This window comes from Protomyctophum bolini (genome assembly GCF_963924005.1).
Source record: "Protomyctophum bolini genome assembly, chromosome: 18".
NCBI classification, from domain to species: Eukaryota; Metazoa; Chordata; class Actinopteri; order Myctophiformes; family Myctophidae; genus Protomyctophum; species Protomyctophum bolini.
In genome coordinates, this window is record NC_137879.1 from 31449051 (window position 1) to 31466978 (window position 17928).

General features: G+C 44.7%; 1 protein-coding gene across 1 annotated transcript in view; it reads left to right on the plus strand.

Annotated features, from left to right (window-relative positions):
- Positions 1-17406, plus strand: part of LOC308333644 (uncharacterized protein) — a gene marked incomplete at its 3' end in the record, with an annotated part of 34665 nt that extends 17259 nt beyond the window's left edge. The window contains exons 6-14 of the mRNA XM_080790100.1: positions 3652-3750; positions 4788-4886; positions 7493-7591; positions 10264-10461; positions 11898-11996; positions 13211-13309; positions 15221-15319; positions 16593-16790; positions 17401-17406. Coding sequence (XP_080646226.1) covers positions 3652-3750; positions 4788-4886; positions 7493-7591; positions 10264-10461; positions 11898-11996; positions 13211-13309; positions 15221-15319; positions 16593-16790; positions 17401-17406 — 996 coding nt within the window. The remainder of the gene's footprint in view (positions 1-3651; positions 3751-4787; positions 4887-7492; positions 7592-10263; positions 10462-11897; positions 11997-13210; positions 13310-15220; positions 15320-16592; positions 16791-17400) is intronic.
- Positions 17407-17928: the final 522 nt, after the last annotated feature.

A 17928-nucleotide genomic window follows, 5' to 3' on the forward strand; every position in this document is an offset into this window, starting at 1 on the left:
CTGTGTACAACTAATCTCCGGCACCGTTAACCCGGTTGTTGCCAAACACTCCCTGGATGCCAATGATGAACCTCTGTCCAGAACGGCCTGTTATAGCGCCACCAGGAGGCCGACTTTTGAAAAACACATTTTTTGATATTCTGTTCTGTCCAAATCGTTACACACTATCTCTATAGTCATGTGTTCAAGCCGGATTTGTCTGATATTTCATATTCCATCCTAATTGGCTAACATTGGCTTTCAAAGTTGGCAGGATTGGCCCGTTTTGAACAAAAAGCCTCAAAACATGAACGCAGTGTGCAATTTACGTGAAATCTTTCACAGACTTTCCTACTAGGGTGAGGAATATATCCCACCCTTTTCACATTGGCCTGTTATAGCATTATATATGTTATATGTTATAGGCATTTTTTGCAAAACACATTTTTGGAACAAAATGCCTCAAATCATCCAATTAGCCCTTCACTAAATCCCATCCCAAAAAGTGATTGTCCAATGCCAATCCAAATATTTTAGCAACGGTTGCTATGCAGGTCAAGCTTTCTTCGCTGCTAACGTGCCTATTGGACAAGGATGGGTTGAGGGGCACGGTGGCACAGTCGGTAGTGCTGTCACCTCACAGCTAGAAGGCCCTGGGTTCGATTCCCGCTGTGGAGGCTGTGGGTGCTGGCGGCGTGTTCTCTCCTCCACGTCATCAGTGCCCATACCCGAGGCGGGGTTGACGAAAGGGCCTTTCTGTGTGGAGTTTGCATGTTCTCTCCGTGTCCCCTAGGGTAGGTACCCTCACAAAAACATGCAGTAATCCTGGTCTCTAAAATTACCTCCCCCTGGCCAGCCGGGGCGCCTGATGGAGGGGAAAGGAACTGGTCGGAATAACGTGTTCCTTCCACAGGCTACGTCCGGCTAGTGAAACTCCCCCTGTCAGCTGAAAACAAGCAGCTTGGACTCCTCATGCATAGAAGGAAGCATGAGGTCAGTCTGCTGCCCCCCCAGGTTGTAGTGTAGTGCCCAGGATTAGATAATTGACACTGGGTGAAAAAAAGTGAGTTGCAAAATCGTGGGATAAAAATTATAAAAAGAAAAGACAAGGATGGGTTGGGAAGGGACTTAGTGAAGGGCTAATTGCCTTCCAAGGCAAGAAGAAATGGCACCCTTTTCACATTGGCTTATTATAGCGCCACCAGGAGGCCACAACCTGACCTGCCCTGGTGGAGACCTGTGCCCCGAGGGACACTTCATCTAGTTGTAGTTGATGTCTGTAATATGCCGTTGCTGTCCGGAGGAAACCTCATAACTCCATTTTTGAGGTTTTAGATTTTTTTTTCTTCATAAATCAGTGCTGTTGAACACCCTTTACGTCTGAACAAGAAGGCACTGGAGCAGCTCAGACGATTTAGGCCCTTGGTTTATTTTAACAGGGTGCAAATAAAAAGTGACAGCGTTTCGATGTGTAAGTTACATCTTTGTCAGGTCATCAAACCCTTTACGTCTGTGTGTGTTGTTTTCGAAAATATCAAACCAATGGAAAGTAGTAAATGCATTGGACAAAACCTCTTTACTCCATTGGACCCTCAAACTGTCTGCTAAAACAACTAACTCCACCACCTCTCTCCTTCTCATGCAAGTCATTGACAATATCTAAAGTCACAACACCAACTTTGATGAGGCAGTATTGCATCGTTTAAAAAAGATATGGTTTTCTTAATTTCCTTAAAAAAGTATATATTTCATTTCCTGAAAAATGGAACATTTTGGAGTTATGTTATGAGGATTCCTCCGGACAGAAACGATGTATAACTATTACTTTTGGTCTGTGTTGTCTGTATGTATGTGATATATGGTGATTCTAGCATTAGTTGTAATATTAGTCAGGGCACTCTGGTTGTTTACTAAAGTTGGCTTGCTACTGTATGTTGGTGATATGCACATGAGGCTTGTTGTATTCATTGTAATAATCAAAAGATAAATCAAGCAATCTGTACATTATCAACTGACATTATCATCATGAGGGTTCATGATGACTTAAGGCCTATTCATAGTCTGGATTTTTGGAGGTGAGGTTACCACTCCTCCGGTGGTGAGGTGACCACCGGAGCTGTTATAACGTGGAGCAGTGGTGAGTAAAAACAGAGAGAAGGGCTGGGGAGAGCGGTGGTTTGCTCTTCACCGCGGCTCAGTGACGTCATGTTGTAGTTCGGTGGTCACCTCACCGCCGAAAATATTAGACTATGAATAACACTTCACACTGATTTTGTGCACACAGTGATTGCTTATTTGAGTTCCACTTCATCTTAATGCCACTTAATGCCACTTCATCTTAATGCAAAACGATTATGAACATACCCTGGCGGGTCAATATTAGTGTCGACATTCGACAGTCGTTTACTATCCCGGAGAAATTAACGTTCTCTTTTGCCCTTTCGGTGAGACATGATCATGTTCCCAAACCACAATGACTAACTAACTAACACAACCTGGTCTTAGGTGGAATTATCTGAGAGATTCAGAGGTCATAGAGAAAATGCTACCATAGGTTTGCTGATACTGACAGTCAGGTAGATGCATTTTGAACGGCACACCTGTCTTTTCTCTCTTTTTTTTTCTTTTTACGAGCACTGCTGTTGGATGAGAAGTTGTGGCAATGAAGGGAACATTGTGTAATGTTAGATTCATAACGTGTGTTTGTTTGAGATGTGGTTAATTATACATCTTAACATAAGGAAAGATTAGTTTTTGTCCAACAGCAACAGTAGCTACTATTGCTAACCCATTCTGTACGGGAACCCCTTTTGGTGTCAGCATCGTGTTATGCTTTAGCTATTGAAAAATAGCAGATCTACAAGCTCGTAGCGCGCCACCGAGTGGCGCGCTACGAGCTTGTAGGTCTGCTATTTTTGAAAAATCGAAGAACGACTGACATTTTTAGAATCTGATCTCAGGTCAGAATGGGTTAATCAGACCAGTGTGTGTCCTAGTGGAAACCTCGTATGAATCTGATCTCAGGTCAGAATGGGTTAACATAAGGAAAGATTAGTTTTTGTCCAACAGCAACAGTAGCTACTATTGCTAATCTGCTTACAGTATATGTTGTCTTCTGCACACAGTTCTGAGGATGTTTTCAAAAACTACACTTTGTGTACTAGAGAATGCAATTGACAACTCCTAAACTGACGCAAGACGTATACCTTTTCAAGCTACAATCCGTAAGATTTATGTCCTACCCGGGACTCAAACTGGCTCTCATTTTTACTGCTAGGACAGAAAGCCTGTATCGTTTAGAGGAGATATCTGGTCGGGAGTGAAATTCAGCAAAGGTTTGTCAGGCTCGGGAATAAAAACCTGTGAGTCGCTGTTCAGGCTGCTAATATGGTACGTTAATCACTAGGCCTTCGGTGTGTTAATTTCTTCTATCAGATTAGAGCTTTCATTTTAGGATAAATTTGTCAAGACGGCCTGTTCACGGTCAAGGCGCTGCCGCATTTCCTGCCTGCATCACGCCCGCCACTAATTATACCATCATGCTTTGCTTGTGGCCCGTTGCAACATGCTGGGGGGGTGGGGGGGGGGGGCTTTTAATGGCTGAGGGAGCTTGGTGACAGCGAGTAGTGACTTCTGATTTAATATCTGTGTGTCTCTCTCTCTCTCTCTCAGAGTGGTTTTACGCCTCTCCACATTGCATCTCACTATGGGAACATAAACGTAGCGACGCTCCTGCTTAATCGAGGGGCAGCAGTGGACTTCAAGGCCAGGGTAGGTACCTCCTCCTCCTCCTCCTCCTTCTCCTCCTCGTCACATAAACTACACACACCCTCTGGATCTCCTTCATACCGCCAGACCAGTGGTTCTCAAAGTGGTGTCCAGGGAACCAGCCTCAGGGTTTCTTGCGTGGGTTCCCCAATGGACCCGAACAGGTCTTTTTCAACTAAATAACTTTGGTTCTAGAACTGGTTCCGTTCTAGATTCTTGCAACCTTGGTGCTTTCACTGAACCGATGGCGGGGAAAATAACCAAAGCGGTTTAACCCAAATGGTCCCTCACAGGCCCATTTGCACACACACTCATAGAGTTATAGAGTTATAGGGATCCTTGAAATTCCTTGAAACACTGATTCTGAGATTTTTTTATTATTATCAGGGACCCCCAGTTTGATATGCATTAGGCCACATACCCCCATGAGATCTTTATTTATTTGTATCTCTGGGAACCCAACCTAAAGGAAACACGAAATGTGTGTATGCATGATCTGAAGTCAAGTCTGTGGTGAGAGCAGTGGAGCTGTTTAAATCAGTTCATTGACTCACCTGCGGAGGGGGCTAGTGAGCCACTTTCCCAGCGTGCATGCCATGCAGCCCTACTTCAGTATTGTCCCCAGTCTCTCTCCATTATGAATGATTCGTGTTTCTCTGACCAGAGAATGAAACGTTCCAAACACTGGAATGTATTGAGATGCAGAGACCATGTTGATCCAAGCGTCAACACATACCTTGCAATATCTGCCCATACCGATACGTCTGATCGACATCTAAAGTCAACGTGGGGCTTACTGTGTGGAAACAATTTTAAAAATCTCAACTAGCATTCAAGTTTTTTTCCTTTTTTTTCTGAGTTTGGTGTGTGCGTGAGACGTGAGTGCGTGCGTGTGTGCATGCGTGCGCATAAGCTTTTCTTATGTTACGAACTTATGATAAATAAGCAGATTTCTGCTTACTGTGTAAGTCTGCTAAATGCCTAAATTGTAAATTGATATATAATATAATGCGTGCATGCGTGTGTGTCTCTCTCCACAGAATGACATCACTCCATTGCACGTGGCATCCAAGCGAGGGAACAGTAACATGGTGCGACTCCTTCTGGAGAGATCGGCCAAGATAGACGCACGGACCAAGGTACACACACACACACGCACGCACAGACAGACGCACGGACCAAGGTACAAACACACACGCACGCACAGACAGACGCACGGACCAAGGTACACACACACATGCACGCACAGACAGACGCACGGACCAAGGTACACACACACATGCACGCACAGACAGACGCACGGACCAAGGTACACACACACATGCACGCACAGACAGACGCACGGACCAAGGTACACACACACATGCACGCACAGACAGACGCACGGACCAAGGTACAAACACACATGCACGCACAGACAGACGCACGGACCAAGGTACACACACACATGCACGCACAGACAGACGCACGGACCAAGGTACAAACACACATGCACGCACAGACAGACGCACGGACCAAGGTACAAACACACATGCACGCACAGACAGACGCACGGACCAAGGTACACACACACATGCACGCACAGACAGACGCACGGACCAAGGTACACACACACATGCATGCACAGACAGACGCACGGACCAAGGTACACACACACACATGCATGCACAGACAGACGCACGGACCAAGGTACACACACACATGCACGCACAGCAGGCTCAAGAGGGAAGACGGAGGATTTTGGAATGGTCAAGGTGCAAAATAACACAGAACCACAGAGCAGTGTCTTGCTAAATATAACATCTCTGCAGTGACAGTGGGTAATCCCTCGCTTGGACTTTTTAACCCATTAAAATCAGGAAAGAAAATACTACTACTACTACTACTACTACTACTAATAATAATAATAATACACTTTATTTACATTATATATCACCTTTCATACATAAATGCAGCACAACGTGCTTTACAGAACAGAAAAAAAACAAAAACAAAAGACAGCATTAAAACAGGCAGGCAGTAAAAACAATAAAACAATAGCAAACATTAACAATTGCAAAGAACATAAAACTGCACTCAAAAACTGAAGAGGTGTGTCTTAAGCTGTGTCTTAAAGTGTGTCTACAGAAGGTGCCTGTCTGAGCAGTAGCGGGAGTTTATTCCAGGCCGTCAACCCGTACAAGCGGAATGCTGCCTCACCATATTTTTAGTAGTAATTTTTTAGGCACTTCAAACAGGCCAGCTATGGAGGACCTGAGGGGACGGTAAAGGGCATATCTAGGAAGGCAGTCGTGGAGATGAGAAGGTGCAAGACCATTAAGAGCTTTATAAACAAGTACAATAATGTTATAACCAATCCTAAAAAACACTGAGGCTAAAACTGGAGTGTTCTGACGCATTTGGGAGAATTTGTAGTCTGTCAGTTACTGTATTTTCTTTGGAAAATTGGCAGGCCAGAAAAAAGAGCATTGAAAACAAAAGCGTGGATCAGCGTTTTGTCCTCGTCTAATGACAGATAGCCTCTAATTTGTGCAATGTTTCTAAGATGAAAAATGGCGGTCTTGGTAGCCTGATTATTGTGATTCATGTGCGCATTGAAATTCAGTTCAGAATCAATAATAATTCATGCTGATGAGTTGCTTTCTACAGTCAGGTTACCAAGACAATGTATTATTGATTCTTTCTGCTCTCTAGAACCTAGTGGTAAAATAGATTTTTACCACTTTAATCATTATTTTCTACTTTGGCTATTCATAAATCTTGAATATTTGTGCAAATCTTTTAATGTAATATGTATTTTTTTTAAAGCGAGCATTTTAAACTTAGATATTTGCTTCTGGTGGATATTTAATACATGATACATTTTTTCAGGTTTTCATTTTTGTTGCATTCCTAAGCCAATTATTTGATGACAGTGGTTCCCCATGGAGACACAAAGGAGACTCTTTGTGGCTCCATAGGGAATGCAGCTGGTTATCACATTTTTGGCTTAGGATTGCGACAAAATATACCCATGAATTCAAGTCTCCATGGGATGTGTAATTGATGGAAAAATCCTTTAAAGACCTAGTGAAATGAAAAATAAAATTTTCACACTTTTAGACCATAACCGTGGTCATCATATGGGCATACCTAACAATGGATTGGATGCCAAAACAATGGGAAAATGTCCATCTTTGTGTATTTTTATATTAAAGTCCATAAAAAGCCAATTTTAATGACTTCCTTTGAACAAAAACGTGATGCGTGATGACATGGCGAGTGTTGCATGAATGAAAATGAAGCTTGATTTCATTCACCTGTTTGATTCCCATAGCTACACGTACGGTCATCCAAACACAGCTGTTGTTGATTACAGAACGTTTTTTAATCTCATTCAAGATGACACCCAGACATTACTCGTTTTAAAATTAATTAGCATGCTAAAATATGTATCTGAAAACATTATAGGTTAGAAAAATAAGATACATAGCAGCAAACTGGTAGAGCTGGCTGACTAGAGGAGTGATAAAAGTAGTGGAGTGGTAAAAGTAGTGGAGTGGTACAGATACAGTAAATAAACAAGCTCCAGGCTTTGTCAACATAATGATTTCATATGTCCACTGTGGTCATGTCATGAATATGACGAGGTGTTCTGATGATAGTTGGTGGGAAACCAACCCACCCCCCCGTCGAGTATGATAACATGGCCACCGTCAGGTGACTGGTCTGTAACTGTTGTTGTGTGTCCACGTGTGTCCTGTAGGATGGTTTGACACCGCTGCACTGTGGAGCCAGGAGTGGACATGAACAGGTGGTGGAGATGCTGCTGGACCGAGGAGCTCCCATACTGTCCAAGACCAAGGTACACATCTAAAATACAGTCTCCCTGCTCCCATACTGTCCAAGACCAAGGTACACATCTAAAATACAGTCTCCCTGCTCCCATACTGTCCAAGACCAAGGTACACATCTAAAATACAGTCTCCCTGCTCCCATACTGTCCAAGACCAAGGTACACATCTAAAATACAGTCTCCCTGCTCCCATACTGTCCAAGACCAAGGTACACATCTAAAATACAGTCTCCCTGCTCCCATACTGTCCAAGACCAAGGTACACATCTAAAATACAGTCTCCCTGCTCCCATACTGTCCAAGACCAAGGTACACATCTAAAATACAGTCTCCCTGCTCCCATACTGTCCAAGACCAAGGTACACATCTAAAATACAGTCTCCCTGCTCCCATACTGTCCAAGACCAAGGTACACATCTAAAATACAGTCTCCCTGCTCCCATACTGTACAAGACCAAGGTACACATCTAAAATACAGTCTCCCTGCTCCCATACTGTCCAAGACCAAGGTACACATCTAAAATACAGTCTCCCTGCTCCCATACTGTCCAAGACCAAGGTACACATCTAAAATGCAGTCTCCCTCGCTACTCCCTGTGCATGTCCATGCACGAGACCGTTCTTTAAAGCACTGGTTCCCATTTGTGGGTCGTGGACACATTTGTTTTGGGTCCTTTAACTATTTGCTTCCCACATTGTTTTGTTAATTAACATTTCAAAACATTTACGAAAATAAATATCTAAGAAAACAAATGTTTAATAAGTAGTGAAATAGCCAGTCTACAAGCTCAATAGTTCATATGGCGGTGTGAAGCGACGCGTTTGTAGATCTGTCTAATTTCTCTTTTGGGACAGGCTATAAAGTTTGGGAACGACGTGCGTGGCCATCAACAACAATTTCTGGCATTGATCCATTGACTGTAAATTTCACAGTGAAAGTGAAGCAATTCACAAAAGTATAAAGGTCACAACAAATAGGTGAGCGGAAGCGAAGTGACTGGAGGTGGCAAAGTTATTTACATTTTCTTCAACTTCAGCAACTTTCACCTGCAGCACAAAACAATGACGATTCAGACAGAACTCTAGAGCGTACACACAAACACTGCCTCACTGGTCGTTACACTTGGGCTAATAACTAGATTATTATAAAAAAAAATAGCAGATTTACAATCTCAGAACGTGTCTCAATTGTTGTCAGATCGTAGGTCTGCTATTTTGGGCACAGAACACCGCCGTATGTCAAAGTACACATCAGGCTTTAACTGTAATGAGGAGCACTTGATGATCCACGGTAAAAGGAACCCAGCATATAATATCCATGTATACAAAGCTTTACCAGATAACCAAATACAATACTATGCAGGTGTTCAAACCTATGCGAGAGACAAGTTTATTCCTTCACTGTGTAAAGCTGGGCACACACCGGCTGCGTCCGCCGCGCGGCGGACACAGCCGCCTCCATTATTTTCAATGAACCTATCGCACACCGGCTCCGTCCGCCGCGTCGCGCCGCGCCGCGTCGCCTGGCGCGCCGATAGAACACAGTTCTATTTTCCAGGCGGCGCCGCGCGGCAACGCGTCGCACCGCAGACGGTGTGTGATGGGCTTAAATGTCCTCTGTGACCTCATAGAGCACAAAAGGCTATGATGTCACTCATTCATCCCCTGGTTCACAGAACTTTTTATCTATGGAGTATAACATTGGGTTTCTTAAAATCGTCTCATATAAGAATTGTGGTCCAAAACAAACCAACGGTCTCTGGGGGGGAGGGCCCTTTTATCGTTTACAACAGTCAGTCACTCTTATCTCTAGCGAAAATTGTACTACATCAGCGGACAGTAACATTAGCGATTTCTCGTCGTCAGTTGATGCTTCATATCCATACGAGTCACACAGCCACGATCATTTGTTTCAACACACAGTCAGTTCTTATTTAGCCTCGGAAACCCAGACGTTCTTATTTCCAGGGAGAAAAAAAATAGTCGATCACTCTGCTGATTTCTGATTGTCTGCACCTTTGTTAAATTGACGCACACATGCACACACGTACACACACACTCCTCTCTCTCACTGTCGCTCTAATTAATTAGTCTCATGTCGTGCAGCAGCGTCTAGATTCTATGCCATAGAAAGCATAGGTGGACCCCAGGCCAGTTCTTATTTGACGCAATATAAGATAAGTCTATCGGCATTCAGAATGGGGGATAAAAAAACCGCGACCCAGACTTCGGTGCTCTATAGCAGGGGTTCTCAACCCGTGGGTCGCGACCCCTCAGGGGGTTGCCAAATTATTTTGGGGGGGTCCTCAAATTATTATTTTTTGCAACTTAATGGCTGGAAAATGGAAATGTTGCAGTCAGTTGTACAACACTATGGCATCCCTGGTGTCATTTATGTCCATGACATAATAATAACATAGCAGCGAGTAGGCTACTTGGCACGATTATGCGCGACCGCGACGCACCCCTGCCCCCGCCACTCCCCAGCCATGCTGTCAGCTGGTCTGTGATAATAGAAAGGTTGGGAACCCCTGCCCTATAGAATAGCATCTTTGATTGCCCCCCCTCTCCCTGCTCTCTCTCCTTCCAGAACGGGCTGTCCCCGCTGCACATGATTGATTGATTGATTGATTGATTGATTGATTGATTGATTGCCCCCTCTCCCTCCTCTCTCCTTCCAGAACGGGCTGTCTCCGCTGCACATGGCGACGCAGGGCGACCACCTGAACTGCGTGCAGCTGCTGCTGCACCACGAGGCGCCCGTGGACGACGTCACCAACGACTACCTGACGGCGCTGCACGTGGCCGCGCACTGCGGCCACTACAAGGTGGCCAAGGTCATCGTGGACAAGCGGGCCAACCCCAACGCCAAGGCCCTGGTACGTACGGACGGACGGAGGGAGAGAGTGGTGGGAGGGGGTGGAAGGGTGGGAAGGGAGGGCACAGTGGTGGAAAGTAACTAGGTGCATTTAGTTAACCCATTTTGGGGTCGGGAACCCCTGTTGTTGTATTATGTTGTACTTTAGCTATTGAAAAATAGCAGATCTACAAGCTCATAGCACGGCACCGAGTGCCACGCTACGAGCTTGTAGGTTCGCTTTTTTTGTCCCTGGAACAACATATTTTCAGATGGGGGTTGGCGGCCAATTACATATAATTCTGGGGGTCCTTGTCATGAAAGTGTTTGAGCACCACTGATATAGAAACATTTTTCAGAAAACTGATTTAGAAGACATTTGTAGAATCGTTCCCAGGTCAAAATGGGTTAAAGTACTGTGCTTATGATAAAAAAAAATGTCTTTCTGAAATTACACCTCTGCATGGAGGAGAGTCGAGTGGCTGAGGAGTGGGGTTTTTGAGTTTGCGAGGGAGGGAGGGAGGGAAGACGAGAGGTTGCTCTTGTTGTCGGCACACTGGAATTTGTCAGAGCCAAATTAATTCATTCATTCATTCATTCGTTCATTCGTTCATTCCTTCGGGTGTCCTTGCAGAAAGAGAAGCTTGGCGCGACGAAAGCACCATTTACTCCACCATATGGGGTGTTGTGTGCACAGTACTGTATGTTAGCCTTTCACTAGAACAATTAAATTAACCACTTAAGCCCTGCTGTATACCTTCTTTCTGTTATTTTTGGCAATTATCGCCTGTAACGACAGAGACAGAGAGAGGGGAGGGGGAGAGAGGGGAAATATAGGAAAAAGAATAGGAAACAGATGAGAAATGGATATAGAAGGAAGAAGAGGCTGAAAGAAAATGGGAGCAAACAAAGGCTGACTGATTTCTCTTTTCTTTTTTTTTCTTCTTCTTTTTTTTAGTATTATTATATATTTTTTTGTCAGCCTTTTGCTTGGCAGAGGACAGCCATCCCTGTTCTGTAATGGGAGCAGCCTGGGTGTGGTTAAGACTTGGAAGAGAGAGAGAGAGAGAGAGAGAGAGAGAGAGAGAGAGAGAGAGAGATGAAGTAATAGAACCAAGGCAGAAACCTCAAAACCCAGGGAGAGAGCAAGGGGCGGGGGGGGCTAGTCAGAGAGAGAGAGAGAGAGAGAGAGAGTTGTAAAGAAAAGTATCCGTTTCAATGTAACATACTTTTTAAAGCCCACACAGCCAACTCTTTCCCTCACATGCTTGTCTGGTTAGCTGGCAGAAGGCTGAAAAGACAGACAGGAAAAGGAGAGACAAACCTATTTTCCGACCCCAGGGTTCCACGACAGTCTCGCGTGGCGGGCTGCGAACCACGGAGCGTTTGTTGGTTCCGTATACTTTGGTTCTGTCCTTTTTTTCATCAGATGGTCTTTGGTTTTTTTCCGTTTCATAGAATGGTTTCACTCCTCTTCACATCGCCTGTAAGAAGAACAGAGTCAAAGTGATGGAGCTTCTGCTCAAACATGGAGCCTCCATACAAGCTGTCACAGAGGTAGGAACGTGTGTGTGTGCGCGTGTGTGTCTGTGTGTGTGCGTGCGAGTGCGTGCGTCCTGCATGTCTACATATTTGTGGGTATATACCGTATCTGTGTCTTCACTTGTGGGCAAGTGAATGTGTATTTCTGTCTGTATGCTCGTTATCCTTTGTGTGTGTCTTGGCAGCATCACAGTCAGCGCTATCTTCGTTTTCTTTCATTTTGTGTTTTTTTCAAATGAGCTTTTAGAGGAGCGCGGCCAAAGGAAGTGAACCTTTTTCCTTCTTTTGAACTCTGTGAAACATGCCAAAGCACCGCAGCAGCACAGAACAACCACAGACGGAACATGCTTCTGTCTTTTTTTTGGTTCACAACCTTCCCCATTCCTAGCCACGGTCCTGTAAACACTATGTGAAAAGATCTGTCCTCAGAAAGAATGACCGCACAGCTCAAATGTTTTTGATTAAACATCCTAACTTTGTCTTTGTATTAGTGGTACAGTATCTGATGTGATGGCGGTACACATACTATATTTCGCCGTATGCATAGTCTCTAAAAGGTTATGTTCTAAAATCACATCTTTTTTCTTTGACCAAAATGAAACAGTTCTTGTACGGAATGGGAGCCTTGCAAAGTCAGCCCCCACATTTTGTTTCCGCTCGTCGCGTTCTGGCAAGGCTCTGTGGCTGTTTGCTCGGGTTGCGTTATACTCCGTCAATGTAAGTAGGCGATTGGATCAGGGTCTAACCAGTCGGAGCCACTGTAACCGCAGTGATGAAAACTCGACGGGTGAATCAAACTCCCGCCGAATCCAGAAGTAGCCTCAACTTGTCACTATTTCTATATAGAAACATGGACTGGCCTCTTCAAGTGGAGTCATGGTCGTTGTTGTCATCATCTAAAGCTCGAGCAATAGTTCGCTTATTGGTCTGACTTCCAGCTGCTCAGTTGATTCTACGGGGATGTGTTCCAGGCTAATATCACGTATAGCCAAAAACCGGAGCATTGCAAGATTCAGGCTGGCCGTGCGAGGCCAAAACGACCGGACTACTGAACATTGTAATATGTCAAAGAGATGATAGAGTAGAATCACTCATAATATGTGGGCACACTTTGCTAGTGACAGTGCATTTCACTTTTCATTTATCATTTGTTCTTCTCTTTCTCCCCCTCTTGCTCTACCCACCACTCTCTCTCCGTCCCTCTCTCTCTCTCTCTCTCTCTCTCTCAGTCCGGTCTGACTCCCATCCATGTGGCGGCGTTCATGGGACACGAGAACATCGTCAGCCAGCTGACCAATCACGGCGCTTCGCCTAACACGACCAACGTGGTGAGTCTCTCCTGCAACGACCGCGACGCTGACATGACTCCACTTGGTTGTCGATATGATGTCCATCATGTCCTGTCTGGCTGCTTCCCTTACCTCGGCACAAAATCTGGGCGGGCGGGAACCCCTTTTGGTTGTTTTAAACATTGTTATAATTTAGCTATTGAAAAATAGCAGATCTACAAGCCGAGTGGCGTGCTACGAGCTTGTAGGTCTGCTATTTTTGAAAAATCGTGAAAATATTTATTTCAGAAAACTGGATTTAGAAAACTTTTTTTTTTATTTTGACGTCAGGCCTAAATGAGTTAAACATCGAAAAACGTAGGACGTGCACGGATTTCTCGATAATCAATTATCTTACCAATTATTCTATTGAGTACTTTTTCGATTGATTTAATCGAAACGTATATATATATATATATATACACACACACACATATGAATATACACTGTATAGGAAGAAAAATCTTTCGTTGACTACCTTTTTTCACTGACGAAAACTGAAGTTTCTTTTTTATAGAAATTAAGCTATGATGACTGAAACTAAGACTAAATATATTAACAATTCTGCCAGCAAATAAAAAGTAGACTAAAATGTTAAGGAGGGACTAGTGGAGAATATAACCAATAAAATCTCTACAGTTATTGTATTGATCAGTTAAATTGTAAAATCATCCATTAACATACGACGCCTACACTTGTCGACAAAATCAACTGTAGAAGATTTCGTAGACTAAAGTAGACTGACACTAAAACGTTTCAGAGGACTAAAATATGAGTAAAACTAAATGAATGATTTCATTCAGAAGACTATACGACTCAACTAAATCAAAATCAACACTGTGCCGATGACATCGTAGTCTTACAAGCACACGAGCTTAAGCTGTTAGCCTGTCGGCGCACGCCCACAGTCCAATAACGCTCCAATCAGCCTGTTAGCTTAACTCTCCAAACCACAGAGAGAAGGAGAGGGGGTAGTCGTGGGGGGGGGGGGGGGGGGGGGGGGTAAAGGAAAAAAGGGAGGGAGAGACAGGAACAGAAAGAGAGGGTGGAGAAAGGAGAGAAAGCGGGTGAGAGATACTGGTCTGTTGACGAGGGAGAGCGAGAGAGAGAGAGGAAAAAGGGGAGAGCAAGAGTTAGCACAACTGGAATAATGTGATGGAGGGACAGGAGAGAGAGAGAGAGAGAGAGAGAGAGAGAGAGAGAGAGAGCATAACATGCACTCAACTGTTCAACCCTAACTGCTCGGTCGCCCACGCGGTGTGTCTGTGGCCACGTTACCGTAGAAACGGGGTATTAGGCGAGTCATTATGGTGAGCAAAGCAGAGCAGGGGGGGGGGGGGGTCCGGGGTCCCTCTGTGTCTGTGAGTCTGTCTGTCTCTCGCTCTCTCTCTCTCCTTCAATCTCCCCTTCTGTCTGTCCGTCCGTCCGTCTGTCTGCTCACATCAGCTCAGAGGCACAGCAGAGACAGAAATAGGCAGTGAGCATAGGTATGGTCGTGGCTGACTTTGTTTTGGAAGTAACACAAGTTTTGGAATTTGTTTCGGCGTGTTTGTGAGATAAAAAGAAGGACAGAAGCTTAACTTTCTGGACAGAATGTGAGTTAGTTAGTTGGTTGGTTGGTTAGTTAGTAGTTACTGTAGTTAGTTAGTTCTGGCAAGAAGCGTCTTGTGTGCGCGTACAGTATAACATGTGTGTACTCGATACTTCCTGATTGATTCATTTGCATTTTCTAACATCTGTGCGTGTGTGCGTGTGTGTGTGTGTGTGTGTGTGTGTGTGTGTGTTTGTGTGTGTGAATGTGTGTGCGTGTGTGCGTGTGTGTGTGTGTGTGTGTGTGTGTGTGTGTGTGTGTGTGTGTGTGTGTTTGTGTGTGTGAATGTGTGTGCGTGCGTGTGTGTGTGTGTGTGTCAGCGCGGAGAGACAGCGCTCCACATGGCTGCCAGAGCAGGACAGTCGGAGGTGGTTCGATACCTGGTCCAGAATGGAGCCAGAGTGGACGCCAAAGCCAAGGTACGAAGCCTGTGTATGTGATTGTGTGTGTGCGTGCGTGCGCTCGCTCGCGGTGGCCGCATGCGTGAGCGTTTGTCTGTGCCAAATGACACAGTAATTATACAGTTAGTGTTTGGGTGCGTTTGTCCGTGGGGGAGTGAGTGTGTCTCAGGAGAACACGTGTCTAATGACTCTGTTATTAGTTCCGTAATTCTTATATTCATTCATTCAGTTGGTTTATCCACCGTGGAAACAAACGGGGGCGCTGTCATCAAACTACAGTACCACCCACAACTAAATACAGCACAAAATGCATGGTCGATTGGACTGATTTTTCAAGCACTTGTCTTAAACCCTCACTCTTCTGGGCATATATCATAAGGTAACCATTTAACTTTCTGCTGTTTTCAAGTAAAATAAATTGGTGTAGAGGGGGGGAAAAAGGAGGGGACCGAGTAAAGACCCCCCAGACAACAAAGTGTATAGGGTTTAATAAATGGTCAAATACAAATCACTGTTGTTGTTTATACAAAACATATTAGAGTGAAGATGTGGCCAAATTCTCGTCAAGGCCTATTATGTGTAGGTGAAGAAAAATAAAACAATTTCCGACTCCACTTATTATCCCATCAGAGAAACGTTGCAAAGCACGCTTAGTGAACAGGTACCAAAGGGTTTTTAATTAATAATTAACAAGGGTTTTTTTTAAATGACAGCTCAGCAAGGAGGAGGACCTCCGGCTTCAAAGTGAAACGCTGCAGAATAGGATAATCCAGTGTGATGATGGTAATCCGAAGCATTTATCCAGCGAACGGGGTTTTTTTTTTGACCAATGACAAAGCTTCTAGGAACATCTTTGAATGCAGATTGCAGGCCCTAGATGTGTCACAGCGACTACATTCTTTTTGGGAGCGTTCTACCCATTGCTGGCTGTCTGAATACCAAAAAAAATAAAAAGGTCATTAATATTTTGACATTATTATTGCTTAGGTCCCATGCAAAGACTGCTGCCGTTTTGCGAAGAAATACTGTAAACGGCATAAAAAGAAAAACACACGAGAAACATCAGAACAAACGTATCAGTCTGCAAGGACCCATATAGGGCCGATTCATACTCCTATTTCACCGCTGTTTCGGCGCTGTAGTGCTCGTCAGAAAATTTCAGTAGCACCGAAGAGCCGACTTTAGGACGGTACCCGCCCCCACCCCCGAACCTCAAATGACGTCAAATTGTAGGCTCTACAGCGCCGAACCGACTTTTATTCGGCCCTTACACACTGTTGTGTTCCTCCAGGACGACCAGACCCCGCTGCACATCTCCAGTCGCCTGGGGAAGCCGGACATCGTGCTGCAGCTCCTGGCCAACGGAGCGTGCCCAGACTCCATCACCAGCTCCGGCTACACGCCGCTACACCTGGCCGCCAGGGAGGGACACAAGGACGTGGCCGCCGCACTGCTGGACCAGGGAGCCTGCCTGGACGTCACCACTAAGGTATATACAGTACAGTACAGTCAGTGGTGGGAAGAGTATACTCGAATGATTTACTTCACCCATTTTGAGCCGGGGAACCCCTTTTGGTGGTTATACATATACATTATGTTATAATTTTAGCTATTGAAAAATAGCAGATCTACAAGCTCATAGCGCGCCACCGAGTGGCGCGCTATGAACTTGTAGGTCTGCCATTTTTGAAAAGTCGTTAAAATGTGCCTCAAATCTTTCCGAAAATTTTCATGATTTAGAAGGTTTTTTTTTTTTTTTTTTTATGTCAGGCCTGAATGGGTTAATTAAAACTATCAATACTGCAATGTAAAACTACTCTTTTACAAGTAATTCAAAGTGTACTTGAGTGTACAAAAGTACAAAAGTATTGGCATCAAAATGTAGCACTGAAATCTAAATGGTCTCGGATGCTTTCAGATGCTTTAACTGGTTAATACTTCGTCATACAGCGACGCGTTTCTGAGCTTGTCGTTTTTGAGCTTGCTATTTGTTTTGCTTCTTTTGAAATGGAGTCCTGAAAAGTAACGGTTAGCAACCGTATCATTACATCATTACTCATATGTGCTCTTTAATGGCCGGCCTCTGGTGTTATTGGAAGAACTGAGGGCTCTGGGGACAACGTACAGTATGTGGTCACACCGCCCTAACCCTAACCACACACACACACGCACACGCACACACACACACACACACACACACACACACACACACACACGTGCGGGCACGCGCACACGTATACACACACACACACACACACTCATGTGCACACGTGCACCACTGGGCGCATGTGGGCAGCGAGAGTTGGTTTCAGAACTTTGAGGTTGTCACCGCTCTGTGTTGCCTCATAACTGAAGAATCTGTGGCGTAATATACCTCGCTCTTTCCCTCTCTCTCTCTCTCCCTCCCTCTCTCTCTCCCTCTCTCTCTCTCTCCCTCTCTCTCTCTCTCTCTCTCTCTCTCTCTCTCTCTCTCTCTCTCTCTCTCTGGTTTTCATCATAGTCTGACTGCAGAATAACCCCCCCCTCCTATGTTGTAATGACTTAACCCTTCAGAGGACATTGATGTGGCTGTATGTTAAAATAGCAGTGTGTTATTACAGTGGTTTGACCTTGTGCACAACAACTTT